Here is a 20,264-nt window from a genome sequence, read left to right on the forward strand (position 1 = left end):
TAATAAATAACCTTTTTAAATGTAGATAAGAGCACAATGCTGCTGCTTAAATTTACAAAATAAAACTGTCTGATAGAAACTACAATATTTGCACATGAGGATATTTACAGCCATAAAATAATACAGTGATATAGTAAGAATTATTCAAAAATAAGAGATGACGGGGAAGATCACTGTGCAACAAAATAAAGCACGTGAGGATGAAATAAACAAAATGCTGCACTACCTGAACAACTTTAATTTCACTGTAGACTTGAAATGTGAATATCAAGTGAATGAATGGATTGATTGAGGGAATATATCACAGCAGGATTGCTGCATTGTATTCAGCCTTGCCCTTCTTGCACTTTTTTGTCTCTGACAAAATAAACTGTACAAATGTATGTATTCACAGTAAAATGATTTGTCTAGAAAAGATCTATGCTGTAACAATCCCCCCTGTTGCAGCTGCCACGTGCTCATCACATGGTGATCCAGCACATTTTGAAATTCAAACAGCCCGTCTCGGTTTCCCGCCGGACCGCTTATCTTGCGGGGACTTCCGGTCCCACCCACATGGTGGTGTCGCTTCCGGGTGGTGGCCGCAGACTCCGTCATTCTCTGTAAACAAAAGTTAAACGACGGTCCATCTCCCGCGACACTTTCAGCAAAAAGACATGCATATCAAAACAGGTGAGTTTTATCGAACCTCTCGGCGGCCGCTGCCCGCGAGCCGGCTGTGTCCGCGGGGTTAGCAGCGATGCTAGCCGCTCGCCGCTTTGAATGGACGGTTACGAAACTTTGGCTAGCACGCCAGCTAACTCCCTCCGCGGTGTGGCTCGGAGATAAAACTAGTTTTTTTCGACGACAGCAGCCGTCGCTTCAACATTCTTGAGTCGTGTTACTTATATTTCGTGGCCAAGTTGGTGGAAGCGTCGAGTTTTCCTCCGCACACCGTGACGCTGCTAATTGGAGCGCTAACGCCGGTAGCTTCACTGTTGTTTAGCATCAGAACGTGTTGTAACCACAAGACAGGCTTCTAAATGCTCAGTATCGACACAGGTGGTGTATTTTAGGAGTCTGTGTGTTTTTTATATACGATTCAGCTTAATGTATTACATTAAAATGTGGTGAAACAGACACGCTTCACAGGCCGCCTCAGTCCAACGTGTTTAATCTATTAATACACTTCCGTCACATTGGTGCTTTTAATCTCATGAGAAAGCATTTGTCGTATGTCTGGACAGTGACCAGCAGTTCTATCTGGAGAATACAAAATGGTTCCCCTGTAACCAAAACAATAGGTTCTTTAAGCCCAGTATCTGATCAGCAGTCTTTTGTATAGAAGAGATAAATCAATGGATCTCAATCAGGGGGGCCCGACCCCCATGGAGGTCCGTCAGGAGCCAAAAAGCTTGATTTAAAACAGATTTATATTTATTCGTGCCTTAACTATATATGAGTCAGCATTTATCTAATTTATGTCTCAAAACAAATGTTTGCATTACTGTTGAGTGTGTTGCTTCACAGTATATTCAAATATTTCTGTGGAGCAGTGGTTGGTGTGCTCCCACCTCACAGCGGGAAGGTCTACAGGTTCCGATACCAGCTGTACCTTATTGTCCGGAGTTTTCATGTTCTCCCTGTGTGTGTAAAGAGGAGAAATTGTAAGTTGTCTTCCTCGAGATAAAGGTTGGGAACCACTGGTATAGATCACTGTAAAACACTTGAGATGTGTGGACACAAGGAATACTTAGATTGCAAAATATGTCATTTTATGTCTTTAGTGTGTGGTGTAAAGCTTTTCCCCTGACTCACTTTACAGCCAATAAACAGGCTTGAAACTGTTTTAACTTGTGCCTTATTGCACAAAAAAATCTCAGCTATTTTTAGAATAGTTTCAGTAAACAGGCCCGCTTTGAAGACGAGTATAAGTGTAAATCAATACATCAAACTTTGGCCCTGTAATCAAACTCCGCCTGGATCGGGTCGTCTTGTTCTTTGCCCAGCCCAGACGCCTCCACTGCCCCAGTAATGCCATATTAAAATGTGTCACCTGCCCACCATGTTGGGTTTTTATGGAAAGTCCAAGTGCAAAGATCCTCCATGAAGCAATGCCAGGTGATAAATGTAGAGCGAGACGTGGTGTCGGAGCGTTTCGTAAAGCAGACCAGTAGTGTGGATTGTTCTGTCAAAATGTATTGATTGTTCCAGTTAGATTAGATAATCGAAGTGTCGCACAGTGAGGCTGTGTCTGACCGACTCGTGCACGTTTTCCTTCCAGGTACATGGGAATCCAGCAACACTGTGTGTGAGCCAGATAGCCTCTGTGATCCAGCTGTTCTCGTGTCCGCCGCCAACTCGGAGCCCCACATCCGCAACCGTCGCCTGTCTCCCGGCTCCGGCAACTGCGGCGGCGGGGGCGGCGGAGGAGGCTGCATCTCCGGAAGTGAGCAGCCGCCCCGACAGCTTTCGCCCGAGGGCGACCTGATCGGGCCGGGCCACACGCACGCCTTCAGCTTCCGCAGGGAAAAGGAGCGCAAAGGCCAGCAGCACAAGGGCCGCAGCCTCCGCAGGGAGGGCCAGAGGGGGGCGGGCCGCACCGGCGAGCGCTCGCAGAAGGTCAGCTCCAAGGAGAGGTGGGTGGAGGACAGTCTCTCGCTGCTCAGGCCCCCGCCTGCCTTCCCGGTGCAGGACAGCCCCGCCAAACTGCAGCCTGCCGTGAGCTACGCCTCCAAGGTGAAGGCGGGGGCGGCGGGCGGCGCGCTGGAGGAGGACCGCCCGGCCATCGGCATGCTGCTACAGAACCAGTGGGGCTTGAGCTTCATCAGTGAGGCGCGGCCGGCCTCGGAGGGCCCCGCCCCCTGCCCCGCCGCCAACGCCCTCCCGCCTACAGACGCTACACACCCGGCAGACCTCCAGCTGGATACGCCTCTCACGGTCCAGACCCCCGAAGAAACACCCGCTCCAGCTACCTCCACCCCCCCAATCACCCGCGCAGAGGTCGAGGAGAGCAACGGGAAGCTGCTACTTAGTTGTCGCCATCTAGTGGAGGCGTTGAATTATCACAGCAGAGGTGAGCGCCGTCACGAGAAGACGTGGATTTTAGGTTTTTAAATTTGAAAGACAGAATTTTCGGTGTGTAACTTCTTCCTCTCTTTCCTCCAGAGTTCAATGCTATATGTAACAGACAGAGAAAAGGTGAGTCGGTTTCTTCTCTGGGTTAACTCTAGTTATATTCATTATGTTGAGCATGTTGTCTTTAGAACTTTCATAAACTCTTGATTCATTAATGTTTCTTTAAGACTCTTCTGTGGATTAGTTACCGTTGTGTGTGACCTTTAAATTAAGAGCATGGATGTTCACAGAACTGTAATAAGACGGTAAAGTGTCTGATAGTCTGTGCTCCAGTTCCTCCTCTTCATGTGTTTTGTTCTTTTTTTCCTCCAGATTCAAAACGAGTTGTCTGGTACAAGGAACCCCAGGAGAACCCAGCCTAGCAGCATGAGAAACCCAAAGCAGAAACACACACACATGTCTACATGCACATGCAAACACACGAGGATGGACACGTTTTGGAGTCCTTTACACACACAAACACACACACAAACACTGCACTCAGGATGATGTCTTCACGCAAAGCCACACTGAGACACTTTGGACTAACTCCTTTGAGATCTTACAGCAATGGACTTTTTTAACGCCTTATGAAAGCCTGCCTTAATTAATCAGACCTGTCTTCTTCATCGTCTCCATTTTCATTTTTAGCTTGTATGTATAGAGCTGATTTTCTTTTTTTAAAATCTCCATGGAGCTGTAATTTGTGTGTTTTCCCTTTTTGAAAAATAAGCTGCGGTTTTTATCAAACTGTGTCCTCTGTAAAGCGAGTGGTCAATCAAGCACTTTGTTCAATAGAATTCTGTTCTGACCAATCTGCGAGTGCAAGAAGAAGTCCACACCAGAGTGATTAACCCCCCCCCCCCCCCCCCCTTTTTTTTTTTGTTTTTGTTTTGCTCGTCAACCAGAAGCGTCGTCTTGTACCTGCTTGAGTTTTCTGGTTCATGTATGCAGAGGACTTCTGTAGCCGTGTCTTCAGTTTACAGAAGGGTGTAGTCAAAGGCACAGTAGAGTTCACCCTTTATCCTGTCAGATCTTAATGCTGTGTTCCTTTTTATTTGCTCCCTGCTCGGGTGAATGTTACTCATGAATCCATAAGGGATGTCACGTTGTTCAGTATGTTGATTTTTAAGAGAAAAAAAAAAGAATTTATTGAATAAAATGAAATTACACTGGAGGAGGAGGAAGAATGTAAGAGCAGTATTGGTTAATAAAAATAAACTTGAGATGATGAAGGCTGTCTTTATTCTCGCACAGTTCAGCTGGAACACGTTACAAATCCCGCGAGAAGACCAGAACCAATCGATGTCCATGCTGGGAAAGATAATTCTCGTTTGAACAGTCAGAAATCAAAGTTGTAGCATGTTCTGTTCAGTTTCTTCATGGGTTTATGTTTATGGTCTTCTTCACAACATGTCTAGTTAAAAAAATAACCCTTTAGTCTCTGATGATACAAAAAAAAACATGAAAAATCCTGCTAAGAAAGCAAAATGTGTCACTTTGTCAGCGTAGAAACTCCAGATTTCCCTCTGCGGTCGGTGCAGTCAGTCCCTCCACGTCACTTCCACTTCATCTGTTCTGTACCTGCAGAGCGAGGTGAGTTTGTTTTTAAATCAGGGTGTCGAACACTGACGGTGAATTCAGCGTTCTGAGTCGTCCGGCCTTCACCTTTGCGTGATCCATGAATCCTCCAGCTCGGTCACGTGACCGGAGCGAAACATCTCCCAGCCGGCCTGAGCGATCATCGCTCCGTTGTCGATGCAGAATCTGCGGCAGAAAGATCACCAAACCCCTTATACACACACACACACACACTCTCTCTCTCTCTCTCTCCGCCTTCTCTCGACGGTCCTGAAACTCTCGTTTTGGTGGAAATGAAAGTGAGTGTTGTGGACCGACTGGTTTACCGTTCATCTGTGGCGAACAGCTTGGCTCCTCGCTCCTCACACATCACCCCCATCATCTCCTGCAGGCGCAGGTTACCTGCCAACACACACACACACACGTCATGACAGTCACAGCTGGGCTCACTTCCACACTTTAAACACATCCATGAGCATCCAGTAAACCAAGGTTTACTCACGTTTACATAAAAAAACCATCTGCAGGAAACAGTTTAGTGTCTGTTCGTTTGCTTACATTGGCTTTGAAGTGATAAATGAGCTCGAACGAGCATTAATTCAACATTAAATCATGATCAAACAGTGAAGTCTGACAGCAAATAAATCAGAATTTGGCTGAATAGAAAAAGAAATGTTGCAGATCAGCATAAACAGATCAGCATAGTCCAAATTCAAACAGACTAAAATCCGCCTCCAGAACATTTGCTGTTCGTTTCACATTGAAGATCCAGCAGATGTGTTGAGCTGCAGCATTTCAGATGAGCTTACATCCAACGCCCCCGACGATGAGGACTTCCTGTGAGCCGCAGTGAGCCATGGCTCGCTCTGTGATCTCCACCAGCATGGAGAACACCGTCTCCTGCACACACACAGAGTCACGACACTCAAACTTAGCATTTTCCTCATTTGATTTACAGTAACTGAAGCTGCTGAACCGAGGTGTTTGTACCTGCAGTGAGAAGCACAGATCCTCTGCCGTGCACTGCCCAGAGCTCAGCATCTTGTGAGCAGCGTCCTGTGAAGGAAGAGGAGAAGTGTTCAGACTAACGACATGCAGCCCGAGTCTCATTCATTCAACACCGCGATGATCAAACCTCAATATAGGATAAAATTCCAGAAAAGGAGACGTCCATTCCTTTCACGGTGTACGGTAACTCCACGTACTGACTCCCCCTGAAAACAGGAACAAAACACGTAACCCTCGATGCCTTCCACAGTGAAGCGTCTGTTAACAGCCTCACTCACTTCTTCGCCATCTGCTCGATGTTGTATCCTGGACTGGGGTCGTTGGAGATCTGCGTGAAGACACAGCTCCACGTCAGCGCGTGAGTCACATGAGGTGAAAGTTGTACTTAATGAGGACGTGAACACAAACCTTGATGACTCTGGCAAATCGATCCAAACAGTTTCCAACGGCGATGTCAATGGTCTCTCCAAATATTCTGTACCGCCGTTCTGAGTATGCTATAACCTGCACAGGAGAAGACAAGCCTCTGAGTACTTTTTCGTGTAATTAACAGAGACATCCGAACCGCTGAGGCCCTCCTGAAGCCGACCTGTGTGTTTCCCCCGCTGACATACAGCACGGTGGGGTTGTTGGCCTTGGTGATGAGCCGGCCCATCTCGATGTGTCCGATGCAGTGGTTGACCCCGAGGAGCGGCTTCCCCCAGAGCTGCGCCACGGTCCGGGCCACCAGAGCCACCGTGACCAGGGGGGCGCCCATCCCTGGACCTGGAGGTCAAACATGAAGCTCTGACTTTTACTGTCAAATCAAAGCCACCCACATGAAGCTCACCTTCCACTACATCCTACAGCTGCTATTTCTGGTGACTATAAAGTCTTAAGCATGTAATAAGAAGATTAGAGGTTGGTGAATCTAACAGGGGCATGTTGGGTTGTTGTTACCTTTGGTGTACGCCACACAGTCGATATCTGCGGGCTTGAGCCCTGCCTCGTCCAGCGCCTCCTGCAGGACCGTCAGGATGACCGCTCGGTGGTGTTTGGCGGTGTCGCTGGGCATGAACCCTGAGGGGAGTGAACGTCACCTGCTGGACTTCACCACTTGTGGTTCTGATGTTTTAACAGCTGTTGTAGCTCACCTTGACCGGGGGGTGTGATGTAGGTCCGTCTCGGATTGGAGAGCACTTCACCATCTCTGATGATCCCGATGCCGATCTTGTTGGCACTGCCCTCGAACCCGATCACGACAGTCATGGCAGCTGGAGAACAAGCTGGAGTTGATGCTCAAGGGTTCATGGCAGCTTATTGAAACAGTTTAGAACATTTCATTCCCATATTTATTTGAAGTGAGGAAACCACCATTGCCTGCTTGTATTTAAATGCATCATTCCATGCTATATTACTCCAAAACTAGATATAAATGTCTTTTTAGAAGTACTGTTGACATTTACTGTTGACAAAACTACAGCCGAGCTTAGCTCGAGTGCTAACTACCACGCCATAAATCCTCTTCTGTTAAAAATAAGAGCATATTATAACTGAACTTAGAATGAAACAAGCTTTACCTTGCTTGTTACTCCTCCGCTGTGCTTCACATTCATTTAAAAAAAAGAACCACTTTGATTTTGAGAGCAAAATGTTAAGCTGATGCTAGCTTGTGTAGCGCCATACGAAGCCCGAAGGACCCAAACATTGGCGTCTGTAGATTTCGCCGGACCAAAAATAAAAGTTCACTCAAAATAAATAGCGGAAATAAACCTAACTTTGCATAAACAACGACGCCTACTGAGACAATATGTGTATTTGTTATTATTTAGTCGTAAATAAAAAAAAGTGTGACTGGTTTTAGTGATTTTCAGGCACATGTTGTAGACAGTCATCGACAGAGCAAACACGTGGTCAGGGATCTTTTCTGAGAGTGTGTGTGGAGTGTGTTTGGGGGGAGTGACTGGGAATCGGCGCCTGTCTGGCTTTGCATCTCATTGCGAACTTGCAAGTAAGAATATTTGCATGATCTTCTTCTCGGTGTGTGAATTGAATGTTGTGGATTTGCATGTGTGGAGGGATCATCTTCGATCGCCCAGGGTGGTTTGGTAGCTGGCTTTACATCACCCTTCCTTCATTGTTTGTGCAGGCCGCCTGCTGCTCCTCCTCTTTGTCACAGCAAAGCTAACGTTAGCAGACCGCTATCAGCTGAAGTTGGATCACATTAACACATTTTAAGGCCACGCAGCAGCTTGTTTCAGTGTTTATGTGCCTGTAATGCGATATTCAGTAGCAGCTGTTTGCTCAGATTTAGCATTTACAGATCAAAATAAACCCTGAATGATCTCTGCCTTTGTCAATGAATGACTCAAAGCCTGAACACCTGCTGGGCTGAAAATCAAAACAGTCACGAACTTCTAAACAGTGTAACTCATAAACATTAGATCAAGTAACAATAAAAGACTAAACTCAGTGTGGATCACAGAGAGGTTGAAGTGTGTAATCTTTAACAGATGTGAATAAACTGAGGTTTTGGTGCAGCATTCAGAGTCTGGTGTTACAGTAGTGTCACACATTTAATCCCTCCATGATTTCAGTGACGGTGTGTCTGAGTTTTTACATCTTGAAGGACTGGACCATTCATGATGTCTCTTATTTTCTTCAGTATTTCCATGTGTGAAGTATGCTTTGATCGACAATTCAGTAAAAGTGTATTAAAAGCCGTGATGTTGTGGCTACAAGCCACACAGGAACTCTTCTACTCTGACAGTGTTTTGAAATTCTTAGAACAAGGATGTGAAACACATTCTAGTTCAGCTCAGTTTCATCTTTAGCGGGCTGAACTGGCAAAATAGTGCCGTAATAAGCTTTAAATTTACACTTAAGTTGTTCTTTGAAGTGAGGAAAATTTCTATATTCCTGCAAAAACAAAGAGTTATTAGAGAAATCTAATTCATGTTTGTTGAAACCTTTGATGAAAACAGACAGAGTTGTGTTCATGTCTGCAGTGAACTTTATCTGCAGGAGATAAAGTTTTAAAAGTCAAACAAAGTGATTAAAAATATTGCAGCTGTGCATAAACGAGCGGTTTGTTTTTCTGGACGTTGTCCCTGCATGAAGACATAAAATGTGACCAAATCAAACAGCACTGAGGAAGTGAAATAAGTCTTATCACCGTCTCGGAATGATTTTTTTCCTCCAGATTTGGATAAAAACGCGGCTGTCTTGTGTTTCCCCAGCGGCCCGGGTGCTGCTGTGTGTGCGTGTTGTGTGTCTGAGGAGTGTGTTTGCAGTCCGAGCGAGCTCCAGCATGAAGAGAGGCAAGAAGACAGAGGACGCCGCCGAGGCCGCTGCGGACGGGGAGAACGACTCCGGCGCCGGTATTTCAGAGCTCTGCGAGTCTGAACGTTTAGCCGCTGCCCTCTGTTCTGAACCCGGGTTTGACTTTCGCCTCACAGCTTCTGCCAAGAAAGCCAAGAAGGCCAAGGAGCCCGAAGCGCCGGTGCTGTACGAAGATCCTCCCGACAAGCTGGTCAGCAAGGACGGACGCGACGCCAACATGAAGATCACCTCCTGGAACGTGGACGGGCTCAGGGCCTGGGTGAAGAAGAACGGCCTGGATGTGAGGCTTCATCCTGGGAAAAGGCAATAGGAAGGAGCTCGAAATGAGTGTGACGGTTCCGTCTCTTTCCGGCAGTGGGTGCGCGAGGAGGATCCGGACATCCTGTGCCTGCAGGAGACCAAGTGCGCGGAGAAGTCGCTCCCGGCCGAAATCACCTCCATGCCCGAGTATCCGCACAAGTACTGGGCCGGCTCCTCCGAGAAGGAGGGCTACAGCGGCGTGGCCATGCTCTGCAAGACCGAGCCCATCAAGGTCACCTACGGCATCGGTGAGGAGGGAACATGGACACGGCCGACAAAACAGGAACATTTTTAACCTTAAATTAATAACATCTGAGCTGTGCATTTCTACTGATTTCAGGTGATTAAAGTAGTTTAACAGTAATAAATATGAAGCTACATTCAACAGTCTTGTAGTAATAATGTCAAACTTTTTTGTGAAACCTGAGTTAAAGTTCCAGAGTTTTTGAATAACCTCAAGACGTCTTATCTAAAAGCTGTGTGAGCTGTTTAACTTTTGCAGACGCGTCTGAAAACGACTGCAGAGCAAATATCCCAGCCTGGTGCTTGATCACGTTCATGGCGTGAAGCAAGACTTGGTGGAGTTTGCTCGCAACCTGCTGGACTAAAAACAAGCGTTCCCTCTTGAACCCTTCCTGCAGGTAAAGAGGAGCACGACAAGGAGGGCCGCGTCATCACGGCCGAGTTCCCGTCCTTCTACCTGGTCACCGCCTACGTGCCCAACGCCAGCAAGGGCCTGGTGCGCCTCGACTACCGCAAAACCTGGGACGAGGACTTCCGCTCGTACCTGAGCGAGCTGGACATGCAGAAGCCGCTGGTGCTGTGCGGCGACCTCAACGTGGCGCACCAGGAGATCGACCTGAAGAACCCCAAGGGCAACAAGAAGAACCCGGGCTTCACGCCGGAGGAGCGCGAGGGCTTCGGCCAGCTGCTGGAGGCCGGCTTCGCCGACAGCTTCCGCCAGCTGTACCCCGAGCAGACCAACGCCTACACCTTCTGGACCTACATGATGAACGCCCGCACCAAGAACGTGGGCTGGAGGCTCGACTACTTCCTGCTGTCCTCGTCCCTGCTGGACGGCCTGTGCGACAGCAAGATCCGCAACAAGGCGCTGGGCAGCGACCACTGTCCCATCACGCTGCACATCGCCGTGTAGACGCCCGGCGCCGCGCCCCACTTCTGGTTTCTTTTCTTTTGTAGATCAGTTAAGTCTTTACTTTTCCGCATCAAGCGTCTCTGTAAACATTGCGACGCACACGACGGTGGTGCGACGTTACACTAAAAAACTCCTGCCGATTTCTATGTTACGAAAACACAATGTCCCGTTTTAAACCTCTTTATGCAAACTTCTGTTGTGAAAACCTGCTGAAACTTAAAATAAAGACCAACTTTAAGTACACTGTGTTCCTTGATCCATTTGCTTTGTCACATTATATAACCACAGACTCATTTCAATCATTCCAGCTGTTCACTGGAGAACATCTGGGAACAAGCTGCATCATGAGGGCAGATACTGGTATCAGTCCTGACAAGCTGAAACAGATAAGAGCAAACAGGGTTTAGGCAGTCAGGAAAACAACTATTGAACAATATACCTGAACTTTTCTCTTGAACTCATTCAACGTGGAGCTTCCACTTCTCCAGCCTATAGCTCTGATAAACACGGTCAACAGAGGGAACAAACACAATAAACAGGTTTACCGAGTTGTTTAATGAGTTTCTGAAGTCTCATCCATCTCCAGTCCTCTACATATTTATTCTGGGTAACAGGTGGACGAACGATACCAGAACACAAATACAGTATTTGAAGCAAAATGCTGACATTTCCAATCCCAGAGATGACCTGAAAGAATCAACCGAGGATCCGTGAGATTTAACACTGTTCAACTGTAATAAACAAACAGGAAATATCGGATCTGTCTAACGAGACCTGCAGACCCAGATCCCTCCAGACTCTGACTCTAGGGTAGCTTCAGGACGTGCGTGCGCTGGTGCATCTTGAGGTTGTACGACTGTCTGAAACCCTTCCCGCACTCCACACACAGGTACGGCCGCTCGCCGGAGTGCGTCCTCTGGTGCCTCTTGAGCCGGTTGGCGCTCAGGAAGCTCTTGTCGCACTCGGCGCAGGCGTAGGGCCGCGCGCCGGTGTGGTAGCGCAGGTGCACGGTCAGGTAGCAGGACTGGGTGAAGCGCTTGCCGCAGTGCGGGCACTGGAAGGGCTTGTGGCCCGTGTGAAAGCGCTCGTGCTTCAGCAGCTCGGCGTGCGAGAAGAAGCCCTTGCCGCAGTCGGAGCAGAGGAAGGGCCGCTCGCCCGAGTGCGTCAGCTCGTGCCGCACCAGCGTGGCCTTGTAGACGAAGCTCTTGTCGCACTGCGAGCAGCGGAAGACGTTCTCGCGCGTGTGGCAGCGCTCGTGCTTCTTCATGTTGCGCTCCCGCTTGAAGCTCTTCCCGCAGAAGGAGCACATGAAGGGCATCTCCTCCGAGTGGATCTTCATGTGGCTCAGCAGGCCGCCCCGGTACAGGAAGCCCTTGCCGCACTGCGCGCAGGCGTGCGGCCGCTCCCGCTGGTGGATGCGCTGGTGCGCCGTGAGCGCGGCGCGGTAGGCGAAGCTCTTGCCGCAGCTGCAGGCGTGCACGCGCTCCTCCCGGTGCGTCTGCAGGTGCCGGTTCAGGTAGCTGCTGCAGCTGAAGCGCAGGTCGCAGCGGGGGCACGGGAAGGCCTGCGCCGCCCGGCCGCCGTGCGCGCCGTCGTGCGTCTTCAGGTGCCTCACCAGCGCCGACTTCCAGGCGAACGCCCGGCCGCACTCCGAGCACAGGTACTCGCCGTTCTCCATGTGGGCGGCGGCGCCGTGCTGCCTCTGGGCCGCCGGCGACCCGAAGCTCTCCCCGCACACCGGGCAGTCGTACTTGCGTCCCGGCGCGTGCGTTCGCCGGTGCCTCTCCAGCGACTGCTTGAAGGAGAAGCGCTGGCCGCACTGGGCGCAGCTGAAGGGCTGCTCGCCGGTGTGGCTGCGCCGGTGGGCCTGCAGGAGGGACCGGAACCTGAAGCTGCGGTCGCAAGCGCCGCAGGCGAACCGCCCCTCCTCGTCCGGGCGGGCCTGGTCGGCCGCCGCCTCGCCGCGGTGGACCTCGTCGATGTGACGCTGGACCTGCACCTCCTCCGGGTGCTGGTAGGAGCACTGAGGGCAGGAGAAGGCCGGCGTGGAGCGATCTGAAGCAGAACCGAGGAAGACAAGAAACCAATGTCTGGATTTTTTTTTTTTTCAATGATGGAAAGTAGTAGAAGAAATGAAACGCTCACTTCCATCACCTTCCTTTGACGAGACAATCTGTGATCCGTAGGAGTGTTCAACTCTGGAAGACAGAACAAGACGGCGGTCTGACTCACTCTGAAAAGACGACACATGCAGACGCTTTAAATATCTACGATCCGACGTGGAGACGGAGGGTTTTACCGGTTGAAAGGCACGGGCTTCAGAGCCGGGCTGCTTTCCGAGGAGCCCTCCTTCCGTTTCCTCGTGGCCATGTGTTTCTGTAAGTTGATGACCTGAATCTTCAGGGTGGGCCGGCGTTTCCTGCCGCTGGTGCGGACCTCGGCGCTGCCGCACGGTTCGGCGATCGGGTCTCTGGACTCGGAGGTGAGGCCGCTCCGATCCTCGCCTCCCGCGCCGGACTCCCCGCCCTCGCTCGGGGCGTCGGTGTGAGTCTTCAGGTGCCTTGCCAGAGCCGGCTCCCAGCTGAACGTCCTGCCGCACCGGTGGCACTCGTACACGCCTCGCCGCTCGTGCGCCAGCTTGTGCTTGTTGCGGGCGGAGAGGGAGGGGAAGCTCTCCCCGCAGACGGCGCAGTCGTAGCGGCGCTGCGCCGTGTGCGTGCGCCGGTGCCGGTCCAGGGACTGCCTGAAGGAGAAGCAGCGGCCGCAGTCGGAGCAGCGGTGCGGCCGCTCGCCGGTGTGGATCACCCGGTGGGCGATGAGCGAAGACGCAAAGCGGAACTTCTTGTCGCAGTCCGGGCAGTCGTGAGGTCCCGCAGGGTTTTTACATTTCACAGACGCCGAGTCGTCACTGCTCACTTGAACGTGCGTTTCTTCTTCTTCTCCTCCCTCGACCCTGACCTCCTCCACCGCTGTGTGAACGTCCGTCCCTTCGAAGCAGCCGTCTTCCATCACCACCTCGATGTCGGTGCCCAGTTCCATCTCCGTGTAGTCGGTCACCGCAATTATTTCCACTGCGACGTCGTCCATGAATGGCAGAGTGTGTGCGTCCTCACCGGCGCTCTGCGGCGGCTCTGGGAGGCCCGGCTGCTCCGCAGCTGCTCCCAATTTGCTGTGGAGAACCGCAGACAGCCAGGAGAGAACGCTGTCGCCCATGCTGGAAGGTGGAACTGCAAAACACCAAGAAGAAGAAGGCTTTTCATCATACAGATGCTACTTTTACCGAAGAAGTATCAATATAAAGCTTCTATGATCAGGACTGACCGTGTTGATCTAAATGACCGAGGTTTTTGTGGTGCTGCAGCAGATTTTTCAGGTCTGTCGGCTGGGAGACGGATTGGACGCAATCCTCCAACACGGGGCATTCAGCTGCAAGCCAGCACACAGTCTGTGGGAAAACAGCAACAGAAATCACAATAGACACAGCAAATCAAGCAAAACTTTGCATAGTTTGAGAAAAATAAATCATTTGGAGGATAAAAAAGAGACTGTAGCATCACCTGCACTATGAGGGTTAAGATATTACATTCATTAGTAAAATGAATCGTAATCACAATCCAAGAAAATGAAGGAAACACTTCAATCATAAAGGTTAACCATGTAACTTTAAAATGGGCTGGTAATCCTGGATTACCAAACACTCCAGGTAGAACTATTTATGTCCTCGAGGCTCCATCTAGTGTTCATTTCTCACCTGCTGAAGATCTGGAACCGGCAACAGCTGAGCCAGTCGACAGAGGAATTCCCAAAACAGCATCTGCAAATCAGTGTGGTACTCGAGTCCATACTCTGCAGGGAAGACCTCCTGAGGGAGGAGGAAAGCTCTTTGATTCACATCTATAATTATGGCAACCACACCTTTCTGCAAATCCAAGGAAAGATGAAGGCTGGATCAGTGGAGTTTCCTCACCAGGAAAAATATGCGTCTCTCTTCAGGATCTTTGAGCAGAGTCTGAACCATCTCCAGGAAGTTTGATATCAATTCTTCCTCCTCCGATTCATGAAGCTGCAATCAAACATCACAGGATCATGGCGTAATGTGCAATAATGAAAAGAATGTGGCAAAAAGAAACAAGATTTTAACATTAGTCAGAAACAGAGAACAGCTTCTCTAGACTGGAGGCCCTTACATTGGTCAGGGTGGATTTGATCCTTTGCAGGTACGGAGAGATAAACTCAGATTTTATGAGCGCTTCACTTCGGCACAGCTCCAGAACAAACTGTCCAGGAAGAGAAACACAGAACTGGCATATCATCCAGTCACTTTCACAAACATTTAAACTGAATACGACACATCCATATGTGTCAGTTCTCACTGGAGCTCTCAGGCCCAAGCTCAGCTGGGTCTGGTGTTTGTGCAGCAGCAGCTCTGGGACCATGTCCACCACCAGCGACACAAAATCCGCCACCTTCCAGAAGCTCATCACGTCTCGGCTCTTCAGCACCTGCCACATGGACGCCGTCATGAGCTGCAGGGGAGAGACCAGGAGGCGCAGCGACGACAGCGGCAAGGAGTCCCCTGGAAAAAGACGTCGGGGTGGAAAGTGAGCGTAGCTGCAGCAATCAGTCTCAGAACTGGAGTGTAAGAGAGAGAGAGAGAGAGAGAGAGGTTACACTGTGCACAGGATGCCAGCCCAAACTCTTCCCACACCATAAACTCGCCACACTCACTTTTCTCCAGTCTCCTCCAACCCGGATCATCAATAAAGTGTTTGACGCTCGAGATCTGCTACTCGTTCTATTTTACTACCAGTGTCAAACACATCCAGATTAATATTTTCTTCTTATTTCAGCTGCAGACATGCATGAGTGAGAAACACGACCAAACACTCACATTCAACTCTATAAACAGTTTATGGACAAAGTTCTTGGGATATTTTTCAGATGGTAATAAACTAATATTCTTATTGTATTAATGTGGCTGTTGAATTTCAGGTCTGCGCTCATAATTACACCCAGATTTGTGGTTTGATTTGTTGTCTTGAGCGACATTTCCCAGAAGAAATGTGCTGGCATGATGAAGGAATAAAAAAACACATTATCAGTCAACAATTTTCACATATTATAAAGAACTGTAAGATTTTAGTGGATGATTTTATTGTCCAAATTATGCTGAACTGCTGGATTAACTAACTTTGGCTGAACAGCTACACACCTGTCTGTGACAGACATAATGTGATTATAAATCAGTGTGAACGTGCAATAATTTGAGGTGTAGAATAAAACACATGAAGATAACCCCAACACAGTTTCCCCAGCATGTTGAACACACAGGCTAAAATACTTGAAAGTTAAATCATTTCTATAAATCAGGGCTGCGCACAATTTCCTGAGCTTGAAGTCATTAAAACATCTGTGTCTTTACATGATCTTGACCCGTCCAGAAACTCACCTTCAGTCATGTCTGCAGAAACACTTTGTTCCATCCTCTGCTCAGAAGTTTCTCTGTGGTTAGCAGCAGCTAGCCGCTAACAGGCTAACCTGCCGCGACGCGCCGTCAAGAGTCGGGAAATAAAGCAGCACGGATCGGAAAGCCACGTTTAGCAAACGGGAACTAAGATATGCCTCTTTCCTCATTAGCGCTGACATTAAATGAAGAAATGCTGAAAGGAGAAAGTGACACGGCCATATGATTTATTTTCATGAGGCGTCTTCTTCTGGTTTTAGATTTGACCGAAACACAAGAACGATACTTCAGTACCGCCACCTGCTGGACCGCCTGTGTATTATATCTGGGTGAAGGTAAGGCAATTATAATAATAATAATGATAATTATAACTTCAGCCACTCTCCACGGTGAACAGAGTTAAGAATCGTGCTGTCTGTGGTGATCAAACCCTGAAGAAAACCCAGAAGTCAGCCTCTGTTGGATCATGTTGTGCTGCTGAGCCCGGATCAGTAGAAAAACTATTTTGGGTGTCGTAAGCACAAGAAACACAATCCGAATGAAACTGTTTCCCAATAAAAATCCTCATTCATGAATGTTAAAGGAACAGGAACCTTGGTCTTCTTCAGTGCTGATAAAAAAAAAAAAAAATGGATTATTGACTCTTCATGATCACACAGCTGATAACTGATGAGTCAGAAAAACTTTTTATATGGAAATAGAACAATATTCAGTTCAGGATTTATGAAAATACGTAGATATGATGTCCTGTTTGTGGGCTGAGCTGAGGAGAGGCAAACATAGCTTGGTCTCCATGGTAACAGTTCCTATCATGATGACATCATAGGCAGCTCAGGATGAAAGGTTACATTTCCAGGTGAAAGGTCACTCCTCCAGTTTGTGAGTTTGTATCTCAAGAGCTCTCAGAGGGATTGTACCGAGATGGAAAATGAGAGGAGAGATTTTAGGGTGCGGGAAACTGCCTCAACGTCCAGCTCAGAGAACTGTCAGACCAGTTCAGAGTCGGAGGGCCAGAGTCAGGTGGGAGAACTTTCTGTTTTGACCAAAAACAAGTATTCAGCTTACTCTTTAAAAAATGTCAGGAACAAAACTAATTTTCATTTGTGTTTTATACGACAGAATGAAGCTCCTGAGGCCGAAAATGAGCTGATGGCCGTCCAGCTGCAGGAAAAAGATTGGCAACTGAAACAAGCTCTGGCTGAGAAAGCGCTGATGGAGTCGAACTACAGCAGCAGCAAAAGAAGGAAGGTCTTTGTCAACAACCAGTGGCAGGCTCGCTGGGACAGGAGGGAGAAGAGGCTGGCTGCAAAGGAACTGGGCCTGAAAAAGCAGCACCAGGAGGAAATGAGCGAGCTGAGAGCAGAAATCGCCTCTATGAAAGAGGCTCTGCAGACCCAGCAGGACAACGACCTCCAGCTGAAAGAAGCTCTCGCAGCTAAAGACCTCGTGGAAAAGAGACACCAGCAGCTGAAAGGCCTCTGTGAAAACATGAGGGCGGAGTTTGGACAACAGTGGAGGGCTTACTCTGACCAGATGAACGCAACGGCGGCAGAGAAGGAGGAAAATCTGAAGGAACACCACCAGCAGCAAGTGGCCCAGCTGACGGCTGTGAACGAGGCTCTGCTCAGAGACCTGCAGTCGTCCCAGGAGACCTGGAGGCAGTGTGTGGCAGAGTGGGAGCAGCGCTGGCAGCTCCGGGAGAAGGAGATGGAAGAAAAGATGACCGACAGCAACAAGCAGTGGCAGGTCCGCTGGAAGAGGAGGGAGGAGATGCTGGCTGCAAAGGAAGAGAGCCTGAAAAAGCAGCACCAGGAGGAGATCAGCCATGTGAGAGCAGAAGTCACCTCTATGAAAGAGGCTCTGCAGACCCAGCAGGACAACGACCTCCAGCTGAAAGAAGCTCTCGCAGCTAAAGACCTCATGGAAAAGAGACACCAGCAGCTGAAAGGCCTCTGTGAAAACATGAGGGCAGAGTTTGGACAACAGTGGAGGGCTTACTCTGAACAGATGAATGAAACGGCAGCAGAGAAGGAGGAACATCTGAAGAGGGAGCACCAGCAGCAAGTGGCCCAGCTGACTGCGGAGAACGAGGCTCTGCTCAGAAAGCTGCACTCGTCCCAGGAGACCTGGAGGCAGTGTGTGGCAGAGGCGGAGCAGCGCTGGCAGCTCCGTGAGAAGGAGGTGGAAGAAAAGATGACCGACAGCAACAAGCAGTGGCAGGTCCGCTGGAAGAGGAGGGAGGAGATGCTGGCTGCAAAGGAAGAGAGCCTGAAAAAGCAGCACCAGGAGGAGATCTGCCAAGTGAGAGCGGCAGTCACCTTTCTGCAACAGGCTCTGCAGACCGAGCACAACAAAGACCTCCAGCTGAAAGAAGCTCTCGCAGCCAAACACCTCCTGGAAAACACACACCAGCAGCTGAAAGGCCTCTGTGAAAACATGAGGGCAGAGTTTGGACAACAGTGGAGGGCTTACTCTGGCCAGATGAACGCAACGGCGGCAGAGAAGGAGGAACATCTGAAGAAACACCACCAGCAGCAAGTGGCCCAGCTGACTGCTGTGAACGAGGCTCTGCTCCGAGAGCTGCAGTCGTCCCAGGAGACCTGGAGGCAGTGTTTGGCAAAGTGGGAGCAGCGCTGGCTGCTCCGTGAACAGGAGGTGGCAGCAAAGATGGCTGACAGCAGCAACCATTTAGAGCTTCACTGGAACATGAGGGAGGAGATGCTGGCTGCAAAAGAAGAAATCCTGAAAAAACAGTACGAGGAGGAAATCAGTCAGCTGGGAGCAGCAGTCACCTATCTGCAGCAGGTTCTGCTGACCCAGCACAACAAAGACTTCCAGCTGCAAGAAGCTCTCGCAGCCAAACAACTCCTGGAAAAGACACACCAGCAGCTGAAAGGCCTCTGTGAAAACATGAGGTCCCAGTGCAGCCAACTGTGGAAGATTGAGTCTTACAGGAAAAAGAAGGAGTACCAGCAGAAAATGAACCAGCTGACTGCTGTGAACGAGGCTCTGCTCCGAGAGCTGCAGTCGTTCCAGGAGACCTGGAGGCAGTGTGTGGCAGAGGGGGAGCAGCGCTGGCTGCTCCGGGAACGGGAGGTGGCAGCAGAGATGGCTTCTCTGAAAGAAAAGTTCAGTGTTGAAAAGGAGGCTCTGAAAAGCCAGACAGACAGAGGAGGAAGCGACGTTCCTCTCCACACACCCATCACCAGACGCTCTAGTGTCAGATCGAAGAGGAGGAAGTGGGACAGGCAGCGATTACAGCAGGTACTGATCTGAACCTTCTCCCTGTGGTGATTCTTTACTGACTGTTTTTTTTTTTTGAGAAACTAACAGTTTGTTGTCTTGTTGATGACAGGCCTGCACCGAGGAAGCCCTGCAGCTCATGATCTCCGACTAAAAAGATGAAGCCGATGTGAGAGAGAGCATCCCAGGTGAGAACAGCAATGCGGGAGGTGAGATGTTTCAGCAGCACCGTTTACAACACTGATATGATTCTGTTTTTCAGAGGACAGCAGCACTCCCAAAAAGTCAGCAAGGCGTCCATCGACTGAGGACCACTCAGAGAAAAGGAGGAGGGATGTAGAAAAAGCCAGAGAATGAGCCCTCCTCTGAAAAACAAAAAAAAAAGAAGCTCCCAGCTGAATAATACAAAAACATCAAAGAAAACCCTTTAAACTTCAACCCCAGGGTAGAATAATTCTCACAATGAATTAAAAAAAAGTAACTACAAAGACAAAAAAAAGAGGACGAGGTCCGAAATGCCATAAAAAGTGCAGATTGGGCTAAAAAAGAGCTAGCAAATACGAGCAACCTCGCTGGGGGTCAGAGCTACAAAACCGAAATGGCAAAAATAGAAACGGGACAGAAAAAAAGTGAACGTTCAACTGGATGAAACCAGCAAACAAAAAGAGGATGCTTGGAGAGGAGTGCGTGAAGATTTGGGAAAGACAGACAAGAAAGAGTCAACGGATAAACTCGGGGAGGAGATCAAACGAGTGCAGGACAGCTGCAGAGCGGAAGCAACAACAGGAACAACAGAAAAAGCTGCAAGACAACGAGACCTCAACGAGAAGGAATAATGTTCCCATCTGGCGGCTGAAGGAAGGCGTAGAGGGAGACGTGAGGGAGACGGGAGAAGATGGGCCATCCTTCCTGTATCCTTCCTGCATCGCCACCCTCTGTAACTTACAGACAGGATGTTGACCTGCATGAAAATGATGTGTGTGTGTTTGTGTTTGCAGATGGATCTCGGCCATCAGGACCTCCACAAAGAAGGGGCTGCCTCCGCACCAGGACCTGCAGGACGACGTGAACCGACCGCCGGAGGAGACCGGGATG

The 20,264-nt window shown here is 49.4% G+C and overlaps 4 protein-coding genes across 6 annotated transcripts; 2 read left to right on the top strand and 2 right to left on the bottom strand.

Moving 5' to 3' along the window:
* Positions 1 to 544: 544 nt before the first annotated feature.
* On the top strand, positions 545 to 4,325 carry LOC115404424 (uncharacterized). Its single transcript, XM_030113740.1, has 4 exons — positions 545 to 672; positions 2,264 to 3,055; positions 3,148 to 3,180; positions 3,430 to 4,325. The coding sequence occupies exons 1-4, from the start codon at positions 657 to 659 to the stop codon at positions 3,477 to 3,479; spliced, it is 891 nt and encodes a 296-aa protein (XP_029969600.1). The 5' UTR covers positions 545 to 656; the 3' UTR covers positions 3,480 to 4,325.
* osgep (O-sialoglycoprotein endopeptidase) lies at positions 4,296 to 7,371 on the bottom strand. The gene is made up of 12 exons (XM_030113739.1): positions 7,245 to 7,371; positions 6,819 to 6,938; positions 6,625 to 6,744; positions 6,275 to 6,450; positions 6,094 to 6,189; positions 5,964 to 6,013; positions 5,813 to 5,891; positions 5,668 to 5,733; positions 5,487 to 5,577; positions 5,004 to 5,079; positions 4,765 to 4,863; positions 4,296 to 4,680 (listed from the first exon to the last, which is right to left on the bottom strand). Exons 2-12 carry the CDS (start codon positions 6,931 to 6,933, stop codon positions 4,641 to 4,643), a joined length of 1,008 nt encoding a protein of 335 aa, XP_029969599.1. The 5' UTR covers positions 6,934 to 6,938; positions 7,245 to 7,371; the 3' UTR covers positions 4,296 to 4,640.
* Positions 7,372 to 7,566: 195 nt separating this feature from the next.
* Positions 7,567 to 10,703, top strand: apex1 (APEX nuclease (multifunctional DNA repair enzyme) 1). The gene is made up of 5 exons (XM_030113935.1): positions 7,567 to 7,675; positions 8,904 to 9,044; positions 9,123 to 9,286; positions 9,362 to 9,554; positions 9,948 to 10,703. Exons 2-5 carry the CDS (start codon positions 8,975 to 8,977, stop codon positions 10,460 to 10,462), a joined length of 942 nt encoding a protein of 313 aa, XP_029969795.1. The 5' UTR covers positions 7,567 to 7,675; positions 8,904 to 8,974; the 3' UTR covers positions 10,463 to 10,703.
* Positions 10,704 to 11,009: 306 nt separating this feature from the next.
* Positions 11,010 to 16,168, bottom strand: LOC115404598 (zinc finger protein 135-like). 3 transcript variants are annotated; one of them, XM_030114006.1, is made up of 9 exons: positions 15,912 to 16,168; positions 14,836 to 15,038; positions 14,650 to 14,739; positions 14,430 to 14,525; positions 14,214 to 14,324; positions 13,784 to 13,907; positions 12,762 to 13,689; positions 12,617 to 12,660; positions 11,010 to 12,517 (listed from the first exon to the last, which is right to left on the bottom strand). In XM_030114006.1, exons 1-9 carry the CDS (start codon positions 15,943 to 15,945, stop codon positions 11,268 to 11,270), a joined length of 2,880 nt encoding a protein of 959 aa, XP_029969866.1. In that variant the 5' UTR covers positions 15,946 to 16,168; the 3' UTR covers positions 11,010 to 11,267. The 3 variants fall into 3 exon arrangements, with proteins under 3 accessions (XP_029969866.1, XP_029969865.1, XP_029969867.1); XM_030114005.1 differs by having other exon boundaries at positions 12,608 to 12,660; XM_030114007.1 differs by having other exon boundaries at positions 12,608 to 12,660; positions 14,836 to 15,094.
* Positions 16,169 to 20,264: the final 4,096 nt, after the last annotated feature.

This window comes from Salarias fasciatus, chromosome 17 (assembly GCF_902148845.1).
Source record: "Salarias fasciatus chromosome 17, fSalaFa1.1, whole genome shotgun sequence".
NCBI classification, from domain to species: Eukaryota; Metazoa; Chordata; class Actinopteri; order Blenniiformes; family Blenniidae; genus Salarias; species Salarias fasciatus.

Excerpts from the sequence above, each read along its gene's own strand:
- apex1 (XM_030113935.1), top strand. The coding sequence starts at position 8,975 with ATGAAGAGAGGCAAGAAGACAGAGGACGCCGCCGAGGCCGCTGCGGAC. Across the intron at positions 9,045-9,122 it reads GGAGAACGACTCCGGCGCCG|CTTCTGCCAAGAAAGCCAAG; the intron begins GTATTTCAGAGC and ends TTCGCCTCACAG. Across the intron at positions 9,287-9,361 it reads TGAAGAAGAACGGCCTGGAT|TGGGTGCGCGAGGAGGATCC; the intron begins GTGAGGCTTCAT and ends TCTTTCCGGCAG.
- LOC115404424 (XM_030113740.1), top strand. Across the intron at positions 3,056-3,147 it reads GTTGAATTATCACAGCAGAG|AGTTCAATGCTATATGTAAC; the intron begins GTGAGCGCCGTC and ends TCTTTCCTCCAG. Across the intron at positions 3,181-3,429 it reads ATGTAACAGACAGAGAAAAG|ATTCAAAACGAGTTGTCTGG; the intron begins GTGAGTCGGTTT and ends TTTTTCCTCCAG.
- LOC115404598 (XM_030114005.1), bottom strand. The coding sequence starts at position 15,945 with ATGGAACAAAGTGTTTCTGCAGACATGACTGAAG. Across the intron at positions 14,526-14,649 it reads TCAAATCCACCCTGACCAAT|CTTCATGAATCGGAGGAGGA; the intron begins GTAAGGGCCTCC and ends GTTTGATTGCAG. Across the intron at positions 13,908-14,213 it reads CGGTTCCAGATCTTCAGCAG|ACTGTGTGCTGGCTTGCAGC; the intron begins GTGAGAAATGAA and ends GTTTTCCCACAG.
- osgep (XM_030113739.1), bottom strand. The coding sequence starts at position 6,933 with ATGACTGTCGTGATCGGGTTCGAGGGCAGTGCCAACAAGATCGGCATC. Across the intron at positions 6,014-6,093 it reads GATTTGCCAGAGTCATCAAG|ATCTCCAACGACCCCAGTCC; the intron begins GTTTGTGTTCAC and ends GTCTTCACGCAG. Across the intron at positions 4,681-4,764 it reads GATTCATGGATCACGCAAAG|GTACAGAACAGATGAAGTGG; the intron begins GTGAAGGCCGGA and ends CTCGCTCTGCAG.